A 17,587-nucleotide genomic window follows, 5' to 3' on the forward strand; every position below is an offset into this window, starting at 1 on the left:
TGTTGGAACTGTGTCTCGTGCTCCCTGTCACTTCCTTTCAACCAAAAATATGGCTGCCCCCATGAAAAGGATGGCTGCCCTTATGAAATCACAAACATTTGCCTGTTCTTTTAAAACAGGGTGGGTAAGAGATTATATTACCTATTTTAATTAACATAACTAATGTAACTTAATGACAGTATGTTTTGTTTAGGCTGAAGTTCCCCTTTAATCCATTTTGAGCAAATACAGAGGTTACGTTTGGTTTAACCACTATATTTGCCCAAGATGGATTAAAGGGTTTTTATGGAAGCAAAGAATTCCATGTTGATGCAAGATTATGCAATGTTATCTAAACATTTATGAAGTTTAAAGTACCTCTGAAGGAGGAACAAAATACAAAAATAAAGCCCAAGGTGGGCTAGATTACCTGCTCCATAGACTTCTGATGCTGCTTGCTGTCTTTGGGGTCCCTCCCCTTCTCCACCCCAGGTCTTCTTCTCTTCCCTGCCTCCCGGAAGTTCCTCCCAGCAGAGACAAGGGATTCTGACCTGCGCACTTGCGCGTTTTGAGCCGCACATGGTGAGTGAAAGAAAGTGTCCCTGAACCCGCACTTATTTTTGCTGTGCACATATGCCTTGGAACTTGCGCTTGTGCAGTTCTGAATCTCTTGGTGCTGCTCAGGGGAACTTCCAGAAAAGTATTAGTTGAAATGACCCAGTCAAATATTTCGGACCAGGGTTGGGAACAGGAGGGACCCGGAAGACAACGAGCAGCATCAGAAGTCTATGGAGGAGGTAATCTAGCTCACCATTCCCCCATGATTCAGGGGTATTTTAAAGGTGCCCATTACGGTTACGATCTCCTGCACAATTGACTGAGAGCCCTTTCACACTGGCACGGTGTGGTGCGGCATTTTATTGCAGCCTACTGTTAGGGCAATGTAAGTCTATGGGGTAGTTTACATTGCCTGCGGTGCAGTGCACTGCCCCAGAAATACCCTAATGTGAGCGCATACCTACCTTACCATGGGGCTCCTGCGGCAACATGAGATGGACCGGAAGTCATGTAAGCCTATGGCGATGCATGATTTTTAAAATGACCGCCGCAAGTTTTACACGTCGCGCATGCGTGAAAGCGTATTTTAGCAATATGCTTCCAGGCCCTTGATCGCTTCTGCCATAAGAAGGAGGTGTAACTTCCTACTTGGCTGGCTGCCAAATGGGAATTACCATACTAACGCAGTAATCTGGGAAGGCTTGTTTGACCGCATCGCTACCGCCAATATGCAGTGTGAACCCAGCTTGACTGGATCAGGTAGTGATGACTTTCATATGATTTCCTCACTAATAACCTCTTCTTATAAACAGTCCACAGGACTTCTATAGAGCTGCTCCCAATTCCCCACTATGAATGGGCCCGTACAGTACAGATTAGCTTTTACCTCTCAGAAACACTGAAGCCAACATTTATTTAAAATTATTATTTTTTACCATATGCTCAGTTTCACATGCTGGCTTTACGTTTGCCGGATGGCTTGTAAAACGGAGAGGTGCCACAATTATATTCTGTATGAATTTGTCCTCTCTGCAGATCCAGCATTGATGAAATGCATTTTAACAATATAAGAAGATGGGAAATTGTATACTGAATATCTCTAGAGAGGACCTATCTTGTTAAGTCTGCCCTATTACCGTGCAGTGAAAGCACCACGGTGACCTGGCTGTTATGTGCAACCTGTCTGAAAAGACTTCTAATGTTCTGCTTATTTCTAAGGTACCGTTTAGAGAACGACACAGGAGACTGGCTGTCTATTAATGAAGACACCGGCATCATCACCACCAAGAAGCATCTAGACAGGGAGTCCGACCATGTAATACAGAGTACATATATTGTGCGAGTTCTGGCTGTGGATGACGGTGAGTGCATTCAGAACTTGATTTAGTCTTTAGCTCCTGCATCCTAAACATCAGTAATTCCCACAGATGCTGGTATATGTAGGACAAATAGCTGCACTCTATCACATGGTATAGTTACCAGCAGGGGCGTAGGGATCACTATAGCAACCATAGCAATTGCTATGGGGCCCGGATCCCTAAGCCCCAACTGGGGGGCCCGCTGTACTGCTGTACTGCTGGCAGGGCCCATCCAGGATTGCAAGAGTTACCAAACCCCGGGCCCCCCTCCATTGCAGAGAGGATGGCAGGTGGAATGAGACTATTTCTCCATCCGCTGCCTCTCTGCACATTCCCCCCCACACTTACTTTAAAGTTCGGGCCTGGCCCAGAAGCCGGAACACAAAGAGCAGCGTTGGTTGTGACTCCGCTCCTACTCCCAGCGCTGCAGTTGGCCCCGCCCCTCCCACACATAGCTCCGCAGCTCCTGCATGGCTGTGCATGTAGCTCCACCCCCTTTATGCCTGTCTGCCCGGTCACAGAATCAGAAGAGGGGGCAGTGGGGCACTCAGTGGGGAGATGCAGCAGGGGATTTCCAAGTGAGACAGAGAGAGGAGCTGGGGGACTGTGGGAATCTGCCGAATGTGAGTTCTCTGTTGCACACTGTCAATGAGGGGGGGGGGGGAGTGAAAGCTCACTGGCCATCTATACTAATGGGAGGGGGAAGCCCCCCAGTTTAGGTAGCCAGGTGACCCCATAGTATATGCCAGGTATAGGTGCCCCCAGTATAGGTAGCAAGGTATAAGTGCCCCCAGTATTGATAGCCGGGTCTATACCTGGTGCCCCCAGTATAGGTATCCAGGTATAGGTGCCCCCAGTATTGGTAGCTAGGTTGAGTATCCCCAGTATAGGTAGTTTGGTATAGGTATCCAGGTAGAAGGCCTGGTTCACATTACCATTAAAAAGCGGACCATGAGCGGAACGGAACGAATGCAAACGGATCCAGTGTTAACCTATGGAACTGTTCACATGCGTCCGTTCGTACAGATCCGCTGCGTACGTTCCGCTGGATGGAATGCAACTTTGCTGAAGCACCTTTTTTTCCGGATCGCTTAACCCAACGGACCGGAAGCTGAAGATGAAGCCCTGTATTGGGGGCAATGAGAGAACAGAACGTTTCTTTACACTAGTGAATAGACGGACCATTTGGAGGGCCAATCCACTGGGGGTGGGTGTCTGGGCTGGATGTGGGGACTCTCCACTGTGGGTGGGTGTCTGTGGGGGATGTGGGGACACTCCACTGGGGGTGGGGTCAAGTGGGATGTTGGAACTGGGAATGCTAACTCTACCTGAGCAAGAGAGGGTTTCTTACCAGGCTTCAGTCTTCTTCTCCTATTGTCCCAAGTCACATTATGCGACTACCAAACTTCCTCCTTCCGGGTTAAAGGAGGAAGTGTGGTAGTCGTGTGACCCAACATGTCTCCATGCAAGGAGGAAGACAGAAACCTGGTAAGTTAATCATCCCTCACCCGCCAGCTCAGGTGCACGGATCGAAGTGAAAACGGATCCGATCGACCGGTGATCAGATCTGTTTTCACAGATCATTTAGCCAGTGTGAATGAAGCCATACGGATCTGGTGAAGCGGAAATTGCTGGAACAGTTTGGCTTTAAAATCCAATGTAAACAGGGCCTAAGTGCTCCCAGTATTGGTAGCCAGGTATAAGTGCTCCAGAGTATAGGTAGCAAGGTATAAGTGCCGCCAGTATAGGTAGCCAGGTATAAGTCCCCCCAGTATAGGTAGCCAAGTACAGGTGTCCCCAGTATAGGCAACCAGGTATAAGGGCCCCTAGTATAGGTAGCCAGGTATGGGTTTCACCTACATCCCTGAAAAGCTTTGGCAGGCTGAAGGATTACAATGAAGGAGAGGGGAGCAGCGGGCACACTGGCACCCAGTCGCAGGGAGGGTTGCTTCGGGAAACGGTTGTAATGAAAATTCACCTCTTTCAGGCTTTTTGTGAGGTCCACGTGCTGTCGTGCTTCTCTGTCTCCAGTGATGCCCACTTTACTTCCACTAGTCAGGAAGTAGAGTGAGCGGCACTGAACAAAGAGCACATGGACCTTTGCATGCAGCTTGAAAGAGGAGAGTTTTCAATATAAACTTGGGATACTTTGTTTGTATAAACTGCGCTCCACAGAAAAGCACCCACCAATATAAAATATATAAGTCCTTGATAGTAGAGTTGGGCCGAACGGTTCGCCGGCGAACGTGGTTCGCGCGAACTTAGGTGGTTCGCGTGCGGGTGCCGCACGCGAACGTTTTGCGGAAGTTCGGTTCGCCCCATAATGCACCTGAGGGTCAACTTTGACCCTCTACATCACAGTCAGCAGGCCCAGTGTAGCCAATTAGGCTACACTAGCCCCTGGAGCCCCACCCCCCCTTATATAAGGCAGGCAGCGGCGGCCATTACGGCCACTCGTGTGCCTGCATTAGAGAGAGTAGGGCGAGCTGCTGTCTGTCTCTAGGGAAAGATTAGTTAGGCTTAGCTTTTCCTGGCTGCATACCTGTTCTGTTCAGTGAGCCCTCAGCCCACTGCATACCTGTACTGTGATCCTGCCACTGCATACCTGTTCAGTGATCCTGCCAGTGCATACCTGTTCAGTGATCCTGCCACTGCATACCTGTTCAGTGATCCTGCCAGTGCATACCTGTTCAGTGATCCTGCCACTGCATACCTGTTCAGTGATCCTGCCACTGCATACATGTTCAGTGATCCTGCCACTGCATACCTGTTCTGTGAACCCGCCACTGTATACCTGTTCTGTTCAGTGGACCCGCCACTGTATACCTGTTCTGTGAACCCGCCACTGTATACCTGTTCTGTTCAGTGGACCCGCCACTGTATACCTGTTCAGTGATCCTGCTACTGCATACCTGTTCAGTGATCCTGCCACTGTATACCTGTTCTGTGAATCGCCACTGTATACCTGTTCTGTTCAGTGGACCCGCCACTGCATACCTGTTGTGTTCAGTGAACCTGCCACTGCATACCTGTTGTGTGAACCCGCCACTGTATACCTGTTCTGTTCAGTGGACCCGCCACTGTATACCTGTTCTGTGAACCCGCCACTGTATACCTGTTCTGTTCAGTGGACCCGCCACTGTATACCTGTTCTGTGAACCCGCCACTGTATACCTGTTCAGTGATCCTGCCACTGTATACCTGTTCTGTGAACCCGCCACTGTATACCTGTTCTGTTCAGTGGACCCGCCACTGTATACCTGTTCAGTGGACCCGCCACTGTATACCTGTTCAGTGATCCTGCCACTGTATACCTGTTCTGTGAACCCGCCACTGTATACCTGTTCTGTTCAGTGGACCCGCCACTGTATACCTGTTCTGTTCAGTGGACCCGCCACTGTATACCTGTTCTGTGAACCCGCCACTGTATACCTGTTCTGTCAACCCGCCACTGTATACCTGTTCTGTTCAGTGGACCCGCCACTGTATACCTGTTCTGTGAACCCGCCACTGTATACCTGTTCTGTTCAGTGGACCCGCCACTGTATACCTGTTTAGTGAACATGCCACTGCATACCTGTTCTGTAAACCCGCCACTGTATACCTGTTCTGTTCAGTGGACCCGCCACTGTATACCTGTTTAGTGAACCTGCCACTGCATACCTGTTGTGTTCAGTGAACCTGCCACTGCATACCTGTTCTGTGAACCCGCCACTGTATACCTGTTCTGTTCAGTGGACCCGCCACTGTATACCTGTTCTGTGAACCCGCCACTGTATACCTGTTAAGTGAACACGCCACTGCATACCTGTTTAGGCCTGTCATTTAGCATTCAATGTGATTTCTGCCCTTAAAACGCTGCTTTGCGTCAAATCCAGATTTTTCCCGGGGACTTTTGGCATCTATCCCACTCCGCCATGCCCCCCTCCAGGTGTTAGACCCCTTGAAACATCTTTTCCGTCACTTTTGTGGCCAGCATAATTATTTTTTTTTTCAAAGTTCGCATCCCCATTGAAGTCTATTGCGGTTCGCGAACTTTAACGCGAACCGAACGTTCCGCGAAAGTTCGCGAACCCGGTTCGCGAACCTAAAATCGGAGGTTCGGCCCAACTCTACTTGATAGGGGATCGCAGCCTGTTTTGAGAGTCACCTCACTCCAATCAATACACAAGTTCACAGACACTTGCTGCGCTTACTTAGTCCTATTCTCATCAGAGATAAGACCCCTAAAATGGAGACACAATAGAGAAAGCGCACATAGTGCTCAGCACTGTTTGGAACACATTAATTACATCCACCACGTGTAGCACTCCACAGGGACGTGCCTTCACCAATAGGGATAGAGACAGCGTTCCCCCCTCGTGAATCCACTCACCAGCTGGCTGCTTGTTAATTTGCACGTAGTGTATAAATAGTGATCCACGCTCCTCAGTCTCCACTCAGGACTTCTTTATTAAAAGCAATAAAAGGGCATTCCACAAGGATTAGGACATCTATACAACCTTCGGCCGCGGATACGAGGTGCTCCGTCCTTCCTGGTTTGCCTTACTTCCGGATTGTCAGCGTGCTGCCCGGCTCCGCCCTACGCGTTTCGTCGCAATGACTCATTCAGGGGCTGGCAGCACGCTCTACTGACAGGGTAAAAATAGCGTCGCTCACCGTCTCGGGGACTGCCCACGTAACGCCCTCTTACTGTCGCTAGGCAACCCAGCGGGGAGCATCACGTATGCCTTACATAAATTACATACATTATATTATATAGCATCCATATAAAGATCATAATCTCCTACTTACTAACATACCATAATATCTATTCCTTGCCAAGAATTCGTACCTACAAACTTGTACATATTCCCTTACAGTCCAAGCCAGTACGTACTCCATTGGCCAAATGTCCGTACCTTAAAGTGACTCTGTAACAAAAATTACAACGTTTTTTCTACCATCCTACAAGTTCCTAAACCTATTCTTATGTGTTCTGGCTTACTGTAGCTCTTTCTACTATAACCATCTCTGTAATAAATCAATGTATCTTTCCCCTGTCAGACTTGTCGGCCTGTGTCTGGAAGGCTGCCAAGTTCTTCAGTGTTGACCTGTTCCTCTATGCACACTCCAGTGTGTGTTCTATTTACATAAGCCAGCAGCTGCTCTGCTATCTTATCAGTGATAGAAGAGAGCTGGATAAAAATCCTCCTCTGGAGGCTGTGAAAGGAGCTGGTCTGTCACATACTGAGGAATTAACGACATAGGCAGAGCTGTCTGCAGGAAGCCTGTAATGTTCAGTGCATGAGAGAAGCTGGGGACAGAAGGTAAACACACACAAGTGATCTCTTGAGATTCAGAAGTAAGGCTGTATACAGCCTGCTTGTGTATGGATGTATTTTCTATGTGTGGACATGCTGTACATCAACCTACTTCCTGTTTTGGTGGCCATTTTGTTTGTTTATAAACAAACTTTTTAAAACTGTTTTTGACTACTTTTAATGCGGCGGGAAGCGGCGAAATTGTGACAGAGGGTAATAGGAGATGTCCCCTAACACACTGGTATGTTTACTTTTGTGCGATTTTAACAATACAGATCCTCTTTAAGAGTCACATATTTACAAATAATCCCCATGTGCAAACTATATACATTATTTACCAATAAGATATATTGCCACCTCCGAATGCATCTTAAAGTGACAGTACCAAACCTAAAACTAATCATGCTGCAATAGCATTAATCTATTCTTAAAGTGACAGTGCACAAAATTATTGTTACAATATATAATGTAAAACTGTCATGATTCTGTTGCATTGGTATACAATGCAAGGGAATTGCAAGGAAGATTGCTCTGTCAGTATGCAAGAAACACTGAGACTGGAATTAAAGGAATAAACATAAAGATTTATTGTAATCAGCATAAATGTTGCACATTACGTTCATGCACAGAGTTATGCAACTAAACAGTTACACAGCTTACAAACAATCAGCATTAAGATCATGCAGAGAATCAAACAAATAGGTCGCATAAACAAGATTAAGTTTATGCAGAGAATCTGACCATCAGAATGCATACACCATTAGCATTAAGTTTGAGCAGAGAATTACTCTACCAGGATGCATAAACAATCAGTATTAAGTTTATGCAGAGAATCATGCAGACGTCAGGCAAGTAATATAAGCAATGGAGCAACTGGAAACTAACACATAATCAGAATATATCAGGTATTGCAGATGCTATGGACCCCCTGCATATAGGATAATATGCAAAGGTATCCAAGCATAACAATATAGTGTGCACACTGAACCCCAAACCTGACTAATATATACACATGAGAATCATATACATTATATACAGAGACAGAGCATCAGAATTATAATCGGCAGGCAACGGAACGTCAAACATGCAGGGTCAAACCAGAGATACAAACAAGATACAAATCGCTTAGGCAAAGGGTTAGTCAACATACAGAAAACAGGTCAAACACGATCAGAGCAGATACAAGGCTAAGACTCAAGACAGGATACAAGGCTAGGATTCAGGATCAGGAACAGACTAGGATCAGGAACAGACTTTGATGAGCTAGCACAGAGTGGTCTGTAAAGGCAGCTTAAATAGTGTCCAAAAAGTCAGATGACAGAGTCCAGGTGATCACAGAGCTGCCCTCATTAAATCTGCAATAACAGTTCTTGTGAGTGAGACCTCTGCTGGTGGCAGAGGATACTTCCAGCAGTTTCAAACTCTGAGGACACAGATGACATCTGCTGGCGAAATGGAGGAAGTTCATCAATAGTTCAGGAAATTCGCCAGCAGATGCATTTTGTGACATTACCCCCTCCTCAAGGAGCGGTCTCCGAACGCTCCATATGAACTCACGTCCACCAGGATCCCAGGACATACTGGGCAGAAAGGCAAGGCCAAGGAGGGCATGGGCGAAAAAGTGTACAAAAATAAACAAGGTAACAGGCAAAATGATGGGCTGAGTAGATTCAGGGTCATCAGGTAACAAATAATGTTGAAGATCAAACTGGAGACCTTTAGGCAATGCAACAGCCGAAGATCCATGTGCAGAAGCAACAGGCCAGACATCCATAGGACTCCAGGATGTGCAAACTTCAGGTAGCATAACAGACTCAACATCGGCAGGAACACCAGACTCGGGAGCAGCAGCAGGAACAACAGGCTTGGAGGCCACAACAGGATCACCAGCAGATTTGGAAGCAGTAGCAGGAACAACCAATTTGGCAGGAACAACAGGATCAGCAGGCTTGGAGGTCACAACAGGATCAACAGCAGACTTGGAAGTGGTAGCACTAGCAGGAACAACAGAGTTGAAGGCCATAACAGGAACAAAAGCAGACTTGGAAGCCACTGCGGAAACATCAGATTGGGGAGCAGCCACAGGAACCCCCAACTTGACAGGAACAGTAGGATCAAACGGCTTGGCAGGATTAGGCTGAGCAGAAGCCTTGGCACCATCAGGGGGGATACCATCAGGGGTAGCAGACAGGATGCCCACGGAAGAAGCAGCAAGCAGAATGCCCTCAGAAGCGGCAGCAGGCCGGATGCCCTCAGGAGCGGCAGCAGGCAGGATGCCCTCAGGAGCGCCAGCTGGCAGGATGCCCTCAGGAGCGCCAGCTGGCAGGATGCCCTCAGGAGCGCCAGCTGGCAGGATGCCCTCAGGAGCGCCAGCTGGCAGGATGCCCTCAGGAGCGGCAGCTGGCAGGATGCCCTCAGGAGCGGCAACAGGCAGGATGCCCTCAGGAGCGGCAACAGGCAGGATGCCCTCAGGAGCGGCAACAGGCAGGATGCCCTCAGGAGCGGCAACAGGCAGGATGCCCTCAGGAGCGGCAACAGGCAGAATGCCCTCAGGAGCGGCAACAGGCAGAATGCCCTCAGGAGAGGCAACAGGCAGAATGCCCTCAGGAGAGGCACCAGACAGGAACTCATCCGGAACAGCGAACTTGGAAACAGCAGCTGGAACAGTGGAGTCGGAGGCAATAGCTGAATCAGCAGTCTTTGAGGCAACAACAGAATCATCGGACTGGAGAGCAGCCATAGGGATACCGGATTCAGGAGCAGCAACAATATCACCAACCTTGGAAACAGCAGCAGAGTCCCCAGACTTGGAAGCGACAGCAGAGTCCCCAGACTTGGAAGCGACAACTGGAACAGCAGACTGGATACCCTCAGAAGCGGCAGCAGACTGGATACCCTCAGAAGCGGCAGCAGACTGGATACCCTCAGAAGCGGCAGCAGACTGGATACCCTCAGAAGCGGCAGCAGACTGGATACCCTCAGAAGCGGCAGCAGACTGGATACCCTCAGAAGCGGCAGCAGACTGGATACCCTCAGAAGCGGCAGCAGGCTGGATACCCTCAGAAGCGGCAGCAGGCTGGATACCCTCAGAAGCGGCAGCAGGCTGGATACCCTCAGAAGCGGCAGCAGACTGGATACCCTCAGAAGCGGCAGCCGCAGCAGACTGGGTACACTCAATAGCAGCAGCAGAGTCACCAGACTTGGAAGCAGCAGCAGAGGTCTGTGACATCTGAGCAGTAAACTGGAAAACTTCAGGTAGTTCTGCAGGCGGATTAGCGACAGACTGAATAGTCTCGGACAGGGTAGCAACAAAAGTCTGTGAAGGCTGGGCAGCAGCTTGCATAACCTCAAGCAAAACAGAAGACGGGATAACTTTAGGCAAGTTAACCGGTTGGGAGGCTTCAAACAGGACAGCAGACTCAGTAGTCTCAGACAGGACAGCAGACTGTGTAACCTCATGGATCTGGACCTTTGGTTGAGCACTTGGCTGGGCCGTTGGCTGAGCGCTTGGCTGGACCGTTGGCTGAGCGCTTGGCTGGATCGTTGGCTGAGCGCTTGGCTGGACCGTTGGCTGAGATCCCAATACAGTCTGTGCGGACTGGCACTGAAACTGTGTGAACTGAGCCTGTGCGGACTGGGAGCAAAGTTCTGCAGGCAAGGAGCAAAGTCCTGCAGGCAAGGAGCAAAGTTCTGCAGGACTGGATACTGCAGGATGAACATGCTGGGGCTCTTCAGGCCTGCCAGGCTGACCCACTGTCAGCAAATCTAGTCCATGAAAGAGTCCACAGAAAAAGGCGAGGGACTGCTCAGGACTGACTGGAGATTGCTGAGGACACAAATCAACTGGAGTCTGTATGGAGCTGCATGGAGTCTGCATCGACCTGCATGGAGTCTGTACCGACTTGGACGTAGGCTGCACACGACTGGAATCGACTGGAGGCTGCACACGACTGGATTCGGAGTTAGTAGGAAAGAATTTTTTTCTTTTTCTTTTTGGATGATGACTTATTTTCTAATGATTTTTGCCAGGACCAAGGTGTAGTTCTGACTGCAGTTTGCAAGGAAGTAGGTCTCCTTTGACGGTTGGATCCTGACGAGACAGAGTCTTTATAACTGGTTGCTAAGGGCAACGGACACGTTGAGTCTCCCTTAGTAACAGGTGTGACTTTAACTGCTGCAGATTGTGAGTTCTGGCCAGAGGTGAGTACAGAGTTAACAGAAGGAAAAACATGAAAATGAGAAGACAGAACCCTTTGCCAAGCGATTATTAAGGCAGAAGCAGCTTCATGCTTACAAAGTCCATTCACACACATGGATTTAACACTCAGCAGACATTTGGTTACAAATTCCACATTCTGTTTGCAATAAAATTCCATGAAAATTGTCCGGTCATCATTTAAATACCAATAATAAGCATCAATCTCTTCAGCAGTCATATCAAAACAGGCTTGACTTTTGCAGATTCCTTGATCAGTGGAGTCATTCAAACCACTCAGGTATGCATCCGCATGCGGTTTAACAGGCTCAGAGGAAAAATCAAGAACACAATCCCTGTCACTTTTAACACTAGAAAATTTACTGGATTTGACTGAACTATGATTGATTACTGAGTACGGCATAAACTGACTGCCAGAATCATCAGAAGGAGGGAAATTTTCACGCAATAGATCTTTCCAGATATCAATTAAGGGGGCCACAAAGTCATTCATACAAACCCCCATATCAACTAAAGTGGATGCAGAATCTATGCATTCATTCAAAAAGTTTTCACTGGTATCAAAGTAATAATCAATAAATGATTCCTCATCACATTCCATCTCAAAAACTAAGGCCTCTATTTCCCATTTTTCAAAAGGAGGATCCCATGAATTCTTGTCATAGGCAGATTCATTATCCAGAGCATAAGTTTTAGGGTGTATGGTCTGCATGGAGGTGGCTGGAACATTATTTGGTTTGCTCTGGTTTAATACTGCTGTGGGAATTTTGCAGGGAAGAGGAACTGGCAAGGATTTGTTTACAGAGGCTTGATAAATTTGGTAGGTGGTGGGAGACTTCATAAATTCAAGAGCAGAGGTGGGACAAGGTCCTCCAGCACCCAAGGCTGAGACACCAAAGTGCGCCCCTCCATCCCTCACACCCCAGCCGACATACACTGATTGCTATTAGACTAAGAGGTGCCACAGGGCCCACAACCTCCCCAACACCTTAATATCTAGTTATATGGCTTGCAGTCACTGCTCTGTATCCTTTTTTCTTATTTCTTTCTGCTTCATACACAATTAGGAATGACAGCTGAATGAATTGTGCGCCCCCTCCTACACTGCGCCCTGAGGCTGGAGCCTCTCCAGCCTATGCCTCGGCCCGGCCCTGTTCAAGAGTGTGTAGAATTTTTAACAAAGGCTGAACATCAGATTCAAGGAATTCTCCCTGCTGGACATATGAATTGATCTGCCTAATGCTTTGCACCAAATCATCATATGAGTAGTCATACAACTTATCAAAACAGAAACTTTTATCATCCTCAGCCAAACAGCAATAATAATCGATATTTGCATAATTCCATTTAATTCCCATGGCGGCAAAACTACTCTCAGTATTTCCTGGTGACAGAATTTTTTGTGGCTAGCTCATCTGTCATGATTCTGTTGCATTGGTATACAATGCAAGGGAATTGCAAGGAAGATTGCTCTGTCAGTATGCAAGAAACACTGAGACTGGAATTAAAGGAATAAACATAAAGATTTATTGTAATCAGCATAAATGTTGCACATTACGTTCATGCACAGAGTTATGCAACTAAACAGTTACACAGCTTACAAACAATCAGCATTAAGATCATGCAGAGAATCAAACAAATAGGTCGCATAAACAAGATTAAGTTTATGCAGAGAATCTGACCATCAGAATGCATACACCATTAGCATTAAGTTTAAGCAGAGAATTATGCTACGTACACACATGCGACAACGATCGTTCGTTGAGAATGACGAACGAACTTTTAATTGACGAAAGAACGACCGAAGTAAAGTTAGTTGTAAAAAGTGTGTAACGATCACATCGTTAGAACGAACGTTACATCACGTAAAAGCACTTAATGCGCCTGCGCATAAAATTGCAAAGTTCCTTGGAGAAAAAGTGAAATACGCATGTCCAGCCTGGTACGAACGACTGTTTCCAACGATGTACCACTTTTGCTAACGATCGTCGGTGGTAAAAATCCACCAAGACAGAACTTTGTTTTGTAGCGATTTGCCTCGTTCGTCGTTTGCCTTAATAGTCGTTGGTTCGTTTTTTGTAACGATCGTCGTTGGTAAAGATCGGGGAACGATCGTTACAAACGACTATAGTCGCATGTGTGTACGCACCTTTACTCTACCAGGATGCATAAACAATCAGTATTAAGTTTATGCAGAGAATCATGCAGACGTCAGGCAAGTAATATAAGCAATGGAGCAACTGGAAACTAACACATAATCAGAATATATCAGGTATTGCAGATGCTATGGACCCCCTGCATATAGGATAATATGCAAAGGTATCCAAGCATAACAATATAGTGTGCACACTGAACCCCAAACCTGACTAATATATACACATGAGAATCATATACATTATATACAGAGACAGAGCATCAGAATTATAATCGGCAGGCAACGGAACGTCAAACATGCAGGGTCAAACCAGAGATACAAACAAGATACAAATCGCTTAGGCAAAGGGTTAGTCAACATACAGAAAACAGGTCAAACACGATCAGAGCAGATACAAGGCTAAGGGCTTGTTTCCACTGTTGTGACGCGATTTCGGCCGCATTCCGACGCTTGTAAAAACGCATGCGGATGCGTTTCCACATGCGTTTTTACCCGCGATTTCGCATGCGATTTCGCATGGCAGGGTGCCATGCGAAATTAACCATGACACTGCCAGGACTAAATAAAATTTAATAAAAAGGTGCGAAATCGCACGCGAAATCGCGGGTAAAAACGCATGTAACAAACGCATGCGTTTTTACTATTAAATACATTAGCGGCGATTCGCACGGATTCCCGACGCAGGCGAAATCGTTGGCTCTTTTGTGCGTTTTTTTCACGCTGAAAAAAACGCACCTCAACAACGCTACAGTGGAAACAGGCCCATCCACTTGTATTACATGTGCGGATCTGCATGCGTTGGACGCATGCAGATTCGCGATAGTGGAAACGAGCCCTTAGACTCAAGACAGGATACAAGGCTAGGATTCAGGATCAGGAACAGACTTTGATTCAGGATCAGACTTTGATGAGCTAGCACAGAGTGGTCTGTAAAGGCAGCTTAAATAGTGTCCAAAAAGTCAGATGACAGAGTCCAGGTGATCACAGAGCTGCCCTCATTAAATCTGCAATAACAGTTCTTGTGAGTGAGACCTCTGCTGGTGGCAGAGGATACTTCCAGCAGTTTCAAACTCTGAGGACACAGATGACATCTGCTGGCGAAATGGAGGAAGTTCATCAATAGTTCAGGAAATTCGCCAGCAGATGCATTTTGTGACAAAAACATACCATGTCACCCTTAATTATACAATTATATACCTAACCTAATAGTCACCTTACACAACCCTAGTTCATCTGTGAAAGTATGACCAACTCATCAATAAAGTTACAGTGCCATATTGCACCCCCCTAGTGTAATCAGTGAATTGATCTACTGTGTCCACCACTCAAAATTAGAACACACCACAGTGCACACCAGCTCTGAGTGATTGGATTAAGTTCATATAGAGGGGGCTCATTCTTACACTAAGTACATGAACCAACTATAATCCTCCACCAAAATGAGAATAGTCACCCAGTCCAGTCACCATATGGACCTGGCCCCACTCACCTCAGTGCAAACTTACCATGCCCATAATGTCCATGCCAAAAAGGACCCTGGCAAGTGCAAACCACCTTATAATTTCATATAGGCCGTGCAAATTACCTACTGGTATATCTAATGTGAACAACCCACTATGATAAAGTGCCACATGCAAATTATTCATTCCAAAGTGCATTGTGCATATATCAAAACCAACAATTGTGCGTCAACTAACCAACCATATTAACAAAAAACTATACTCATCAATCAACCTACTACCCCCCACGTGAATACCCCCTTATTTGTACCCCAGCAGCTACACGCATGGTACATGCCCATATTAACCTATCTATTTGTGATGAAGCAATTGATATCTAATTCTATATTTAATCCTCGAGGCTCCATACTACCTAATCTATAGATACACTCTGTCTCTTTCCTACACAGTTGTTGTAGTCTGTTAGAGCCCCGCCAGTGAGTGTGTACTTGCTCCACAGCCACCACCTTTAAACCTCTTGGATCATTGTTATGTATTTTAGCAAAATGCGCTGATACACTGTGCCACGTGTAACCTTTTTGAATATTATAAATATGTTGGTATATACGCTTTTTAAGCGGTCTCGTCGTCCTACCAACATATTGAAGATTACACGTGCACGTCAGCACATACACCACATATGATGAGGAACATGTTAGACATTGCTTAACATCATATCTTCTCCCATCCCTGTTTGAGACAACAACATCTGCATTAGTGCTTGATGTATCCCTACATATACAGCAGTCCCTACACCTATGATAACCCGGTCTCTGCCAAAAAACACTAGGTCTACCTGGTGGTTCTACACAGCTAGGAACAAGAAGATCTCTAAGGTTCGGGGCCCGCCTATAAATAAATCTAGGTTTAGATGGAACTACCTGATTCAGAGTCTGATCCTGCTGCAGCACTGGCCAATGTTTCTGAAAGATGTTCTCTATCTGTCTGTATTGTGTATTAAACGTGCAGATAAAAGGAAGCTCCATGTGGTTATCCTCTTTTTTGGTTCTCTTACCTTGAACCATTTGTTCTCTATCCATACCTGCTACCTCCGTCATTTGTTTTCTTAGTTCCTCTTCTTTGTACCCCTTTTGCTCAAATTTATCGAGCAAAATGGCAGCCTGACTTGTATATGCATCCAATGTGGAACAATTCCGTCTAATCCTTTGGAATTGTCCCTTCGGGATCGCTCGGACCCAGGTTGGATGATGGCAGCTAATTGTAGGAATAAACCCGTTTCTATCTGTTTTTTTAAAAAAACACTTGGTGGTGAGCTCGCTTCCTGACTTAAAAATAGTTAAATCTAAAAAGTTAATATTATCATAACTCGTCTCAGCTTCCAGTTTGATATTAGGACTTAAAAGATTGACTTTCCTTAAAAAATCCTCCCATTCCTCAACCGTACCTGTCCACAAAATCAGCAGGTCATCAATATATCGATACCAATTATAAATCTTCCCTGAATTTATCTGAATCGCCCCTTCCTCCCACTCCGACATGTAAATATTTGCCAAAGATGGGGTGAAGGGGGCCCCCATGGCATATCCTTTTATCTGCAGGTAATATTCCCCCCTATACCAAAAATAATTCTTAGCCAGGGCAAATTGTAGCAACTGCACCAAAAACTGTACCTGTCGTGGGTGTACTCTCCCCTCACGATTAAGTGCGTTTTCCACTGCAACCAACCCTCCTTGATGTGAAATATTTGTGTATAGAGACGCCACATCCGCTGTAATTAGCAGCGTGGCGTCATCTACCACCACATCATTAAGAATACGCAATGTATGGGAGGTATCCTTAAGAACCCTTGGCAGGAGACCAACCAGAGGTTGCAGGAATTGATCCAAGTACCCACCCAATCTATATGTGATGGAATCAATCCCATTAATAATGGGACGTCCCGGTGGTGACGTGGTGGACTTGTGTATTTTTGGTAATTGATATATAATAGGTGTTCTTGGATGTGAAGGGAATAAAAACTGGAATTCAGCTTCACTAATAAGATTTTCATCCAACCCCCCTTTTAATAAGGAGATGAGTTCTCTTTTGAACTGGAAGACTGGGTTACCACTCAGTTTTTTATATGCAGTGGCATCATTTACCAGTCTATCCAATTCCCCAAAATATTGTTCCCTATTGAGGACAACCACCCCTCCCCCCTTATCTGCTGGTCGAATGACCAACTCCTTGTCTCTCAACATCTTGCAAGCATCTCGATCGGCAATCTCAATCCGAGACACACGCAGACGCTCGAGATCATTGGCCACAAGATTTTTAAAAACATCAATGGTGTGCTTACTTGCATTTTCTGCTGGATTGAAAGTAGAGTTATTTTTCATTTTCGTATGTAGGTATTGACCCGCCGCCACTGCATTGGCTTTAGTATTAGGCCCCTCTTTATCCAGAAAGTACCTTTTAAGGTTAATTTTCCTTACAAATTTGTGTAAATCAATAAAAGTTTCAAATTTATTAATGGATTTTTTTGGAGCATATTTTAATCCCCTGTCTAGCAGGCTGAT

General features: G+C 46.2%; 1 protein-coding gene across 5 annotated transcripts in view; it reads left to right on the forward strand.

The window, feature by feature from the left end:
- LOC137542432 (cadherin-like protein 26) overlaps positions 1-17,587 on the forward strand; it is a 604,516-nt gene that overhangs the window by 353,710 nt on the left and 233,219 nt on the right. For all 5 annotated transcript variants that reach the window (XM_068264331.1, XM_068264330.1, XM_068264332.1 and 2 more), the window contains one exon: positions 1,756-1,898. In XM_068264331.1, the coding sequence (XP_068120432.1) occupies positions 1,756-1,898 (143 nt within the window). The remainder of the gene's footprint in view (positions 1-1,755; positions 1,899-17,587) is intronic.

Source organism: Hyperolius riggenbachi, chromosome 12 (assembly GCF_040937935.1).
Source record: "Hyperolius riggenbachi isolate aHypRig1 chromosome 12, aHypRig1.pri, whole genome shotgun sequence".
Classification (NCBI taxonomy): Eukaryota; Metazoa; Chordata; class Amphibia; order Anura; family Hyperoliidae; genus Hyperolius; species Hyperolius riggenbachi.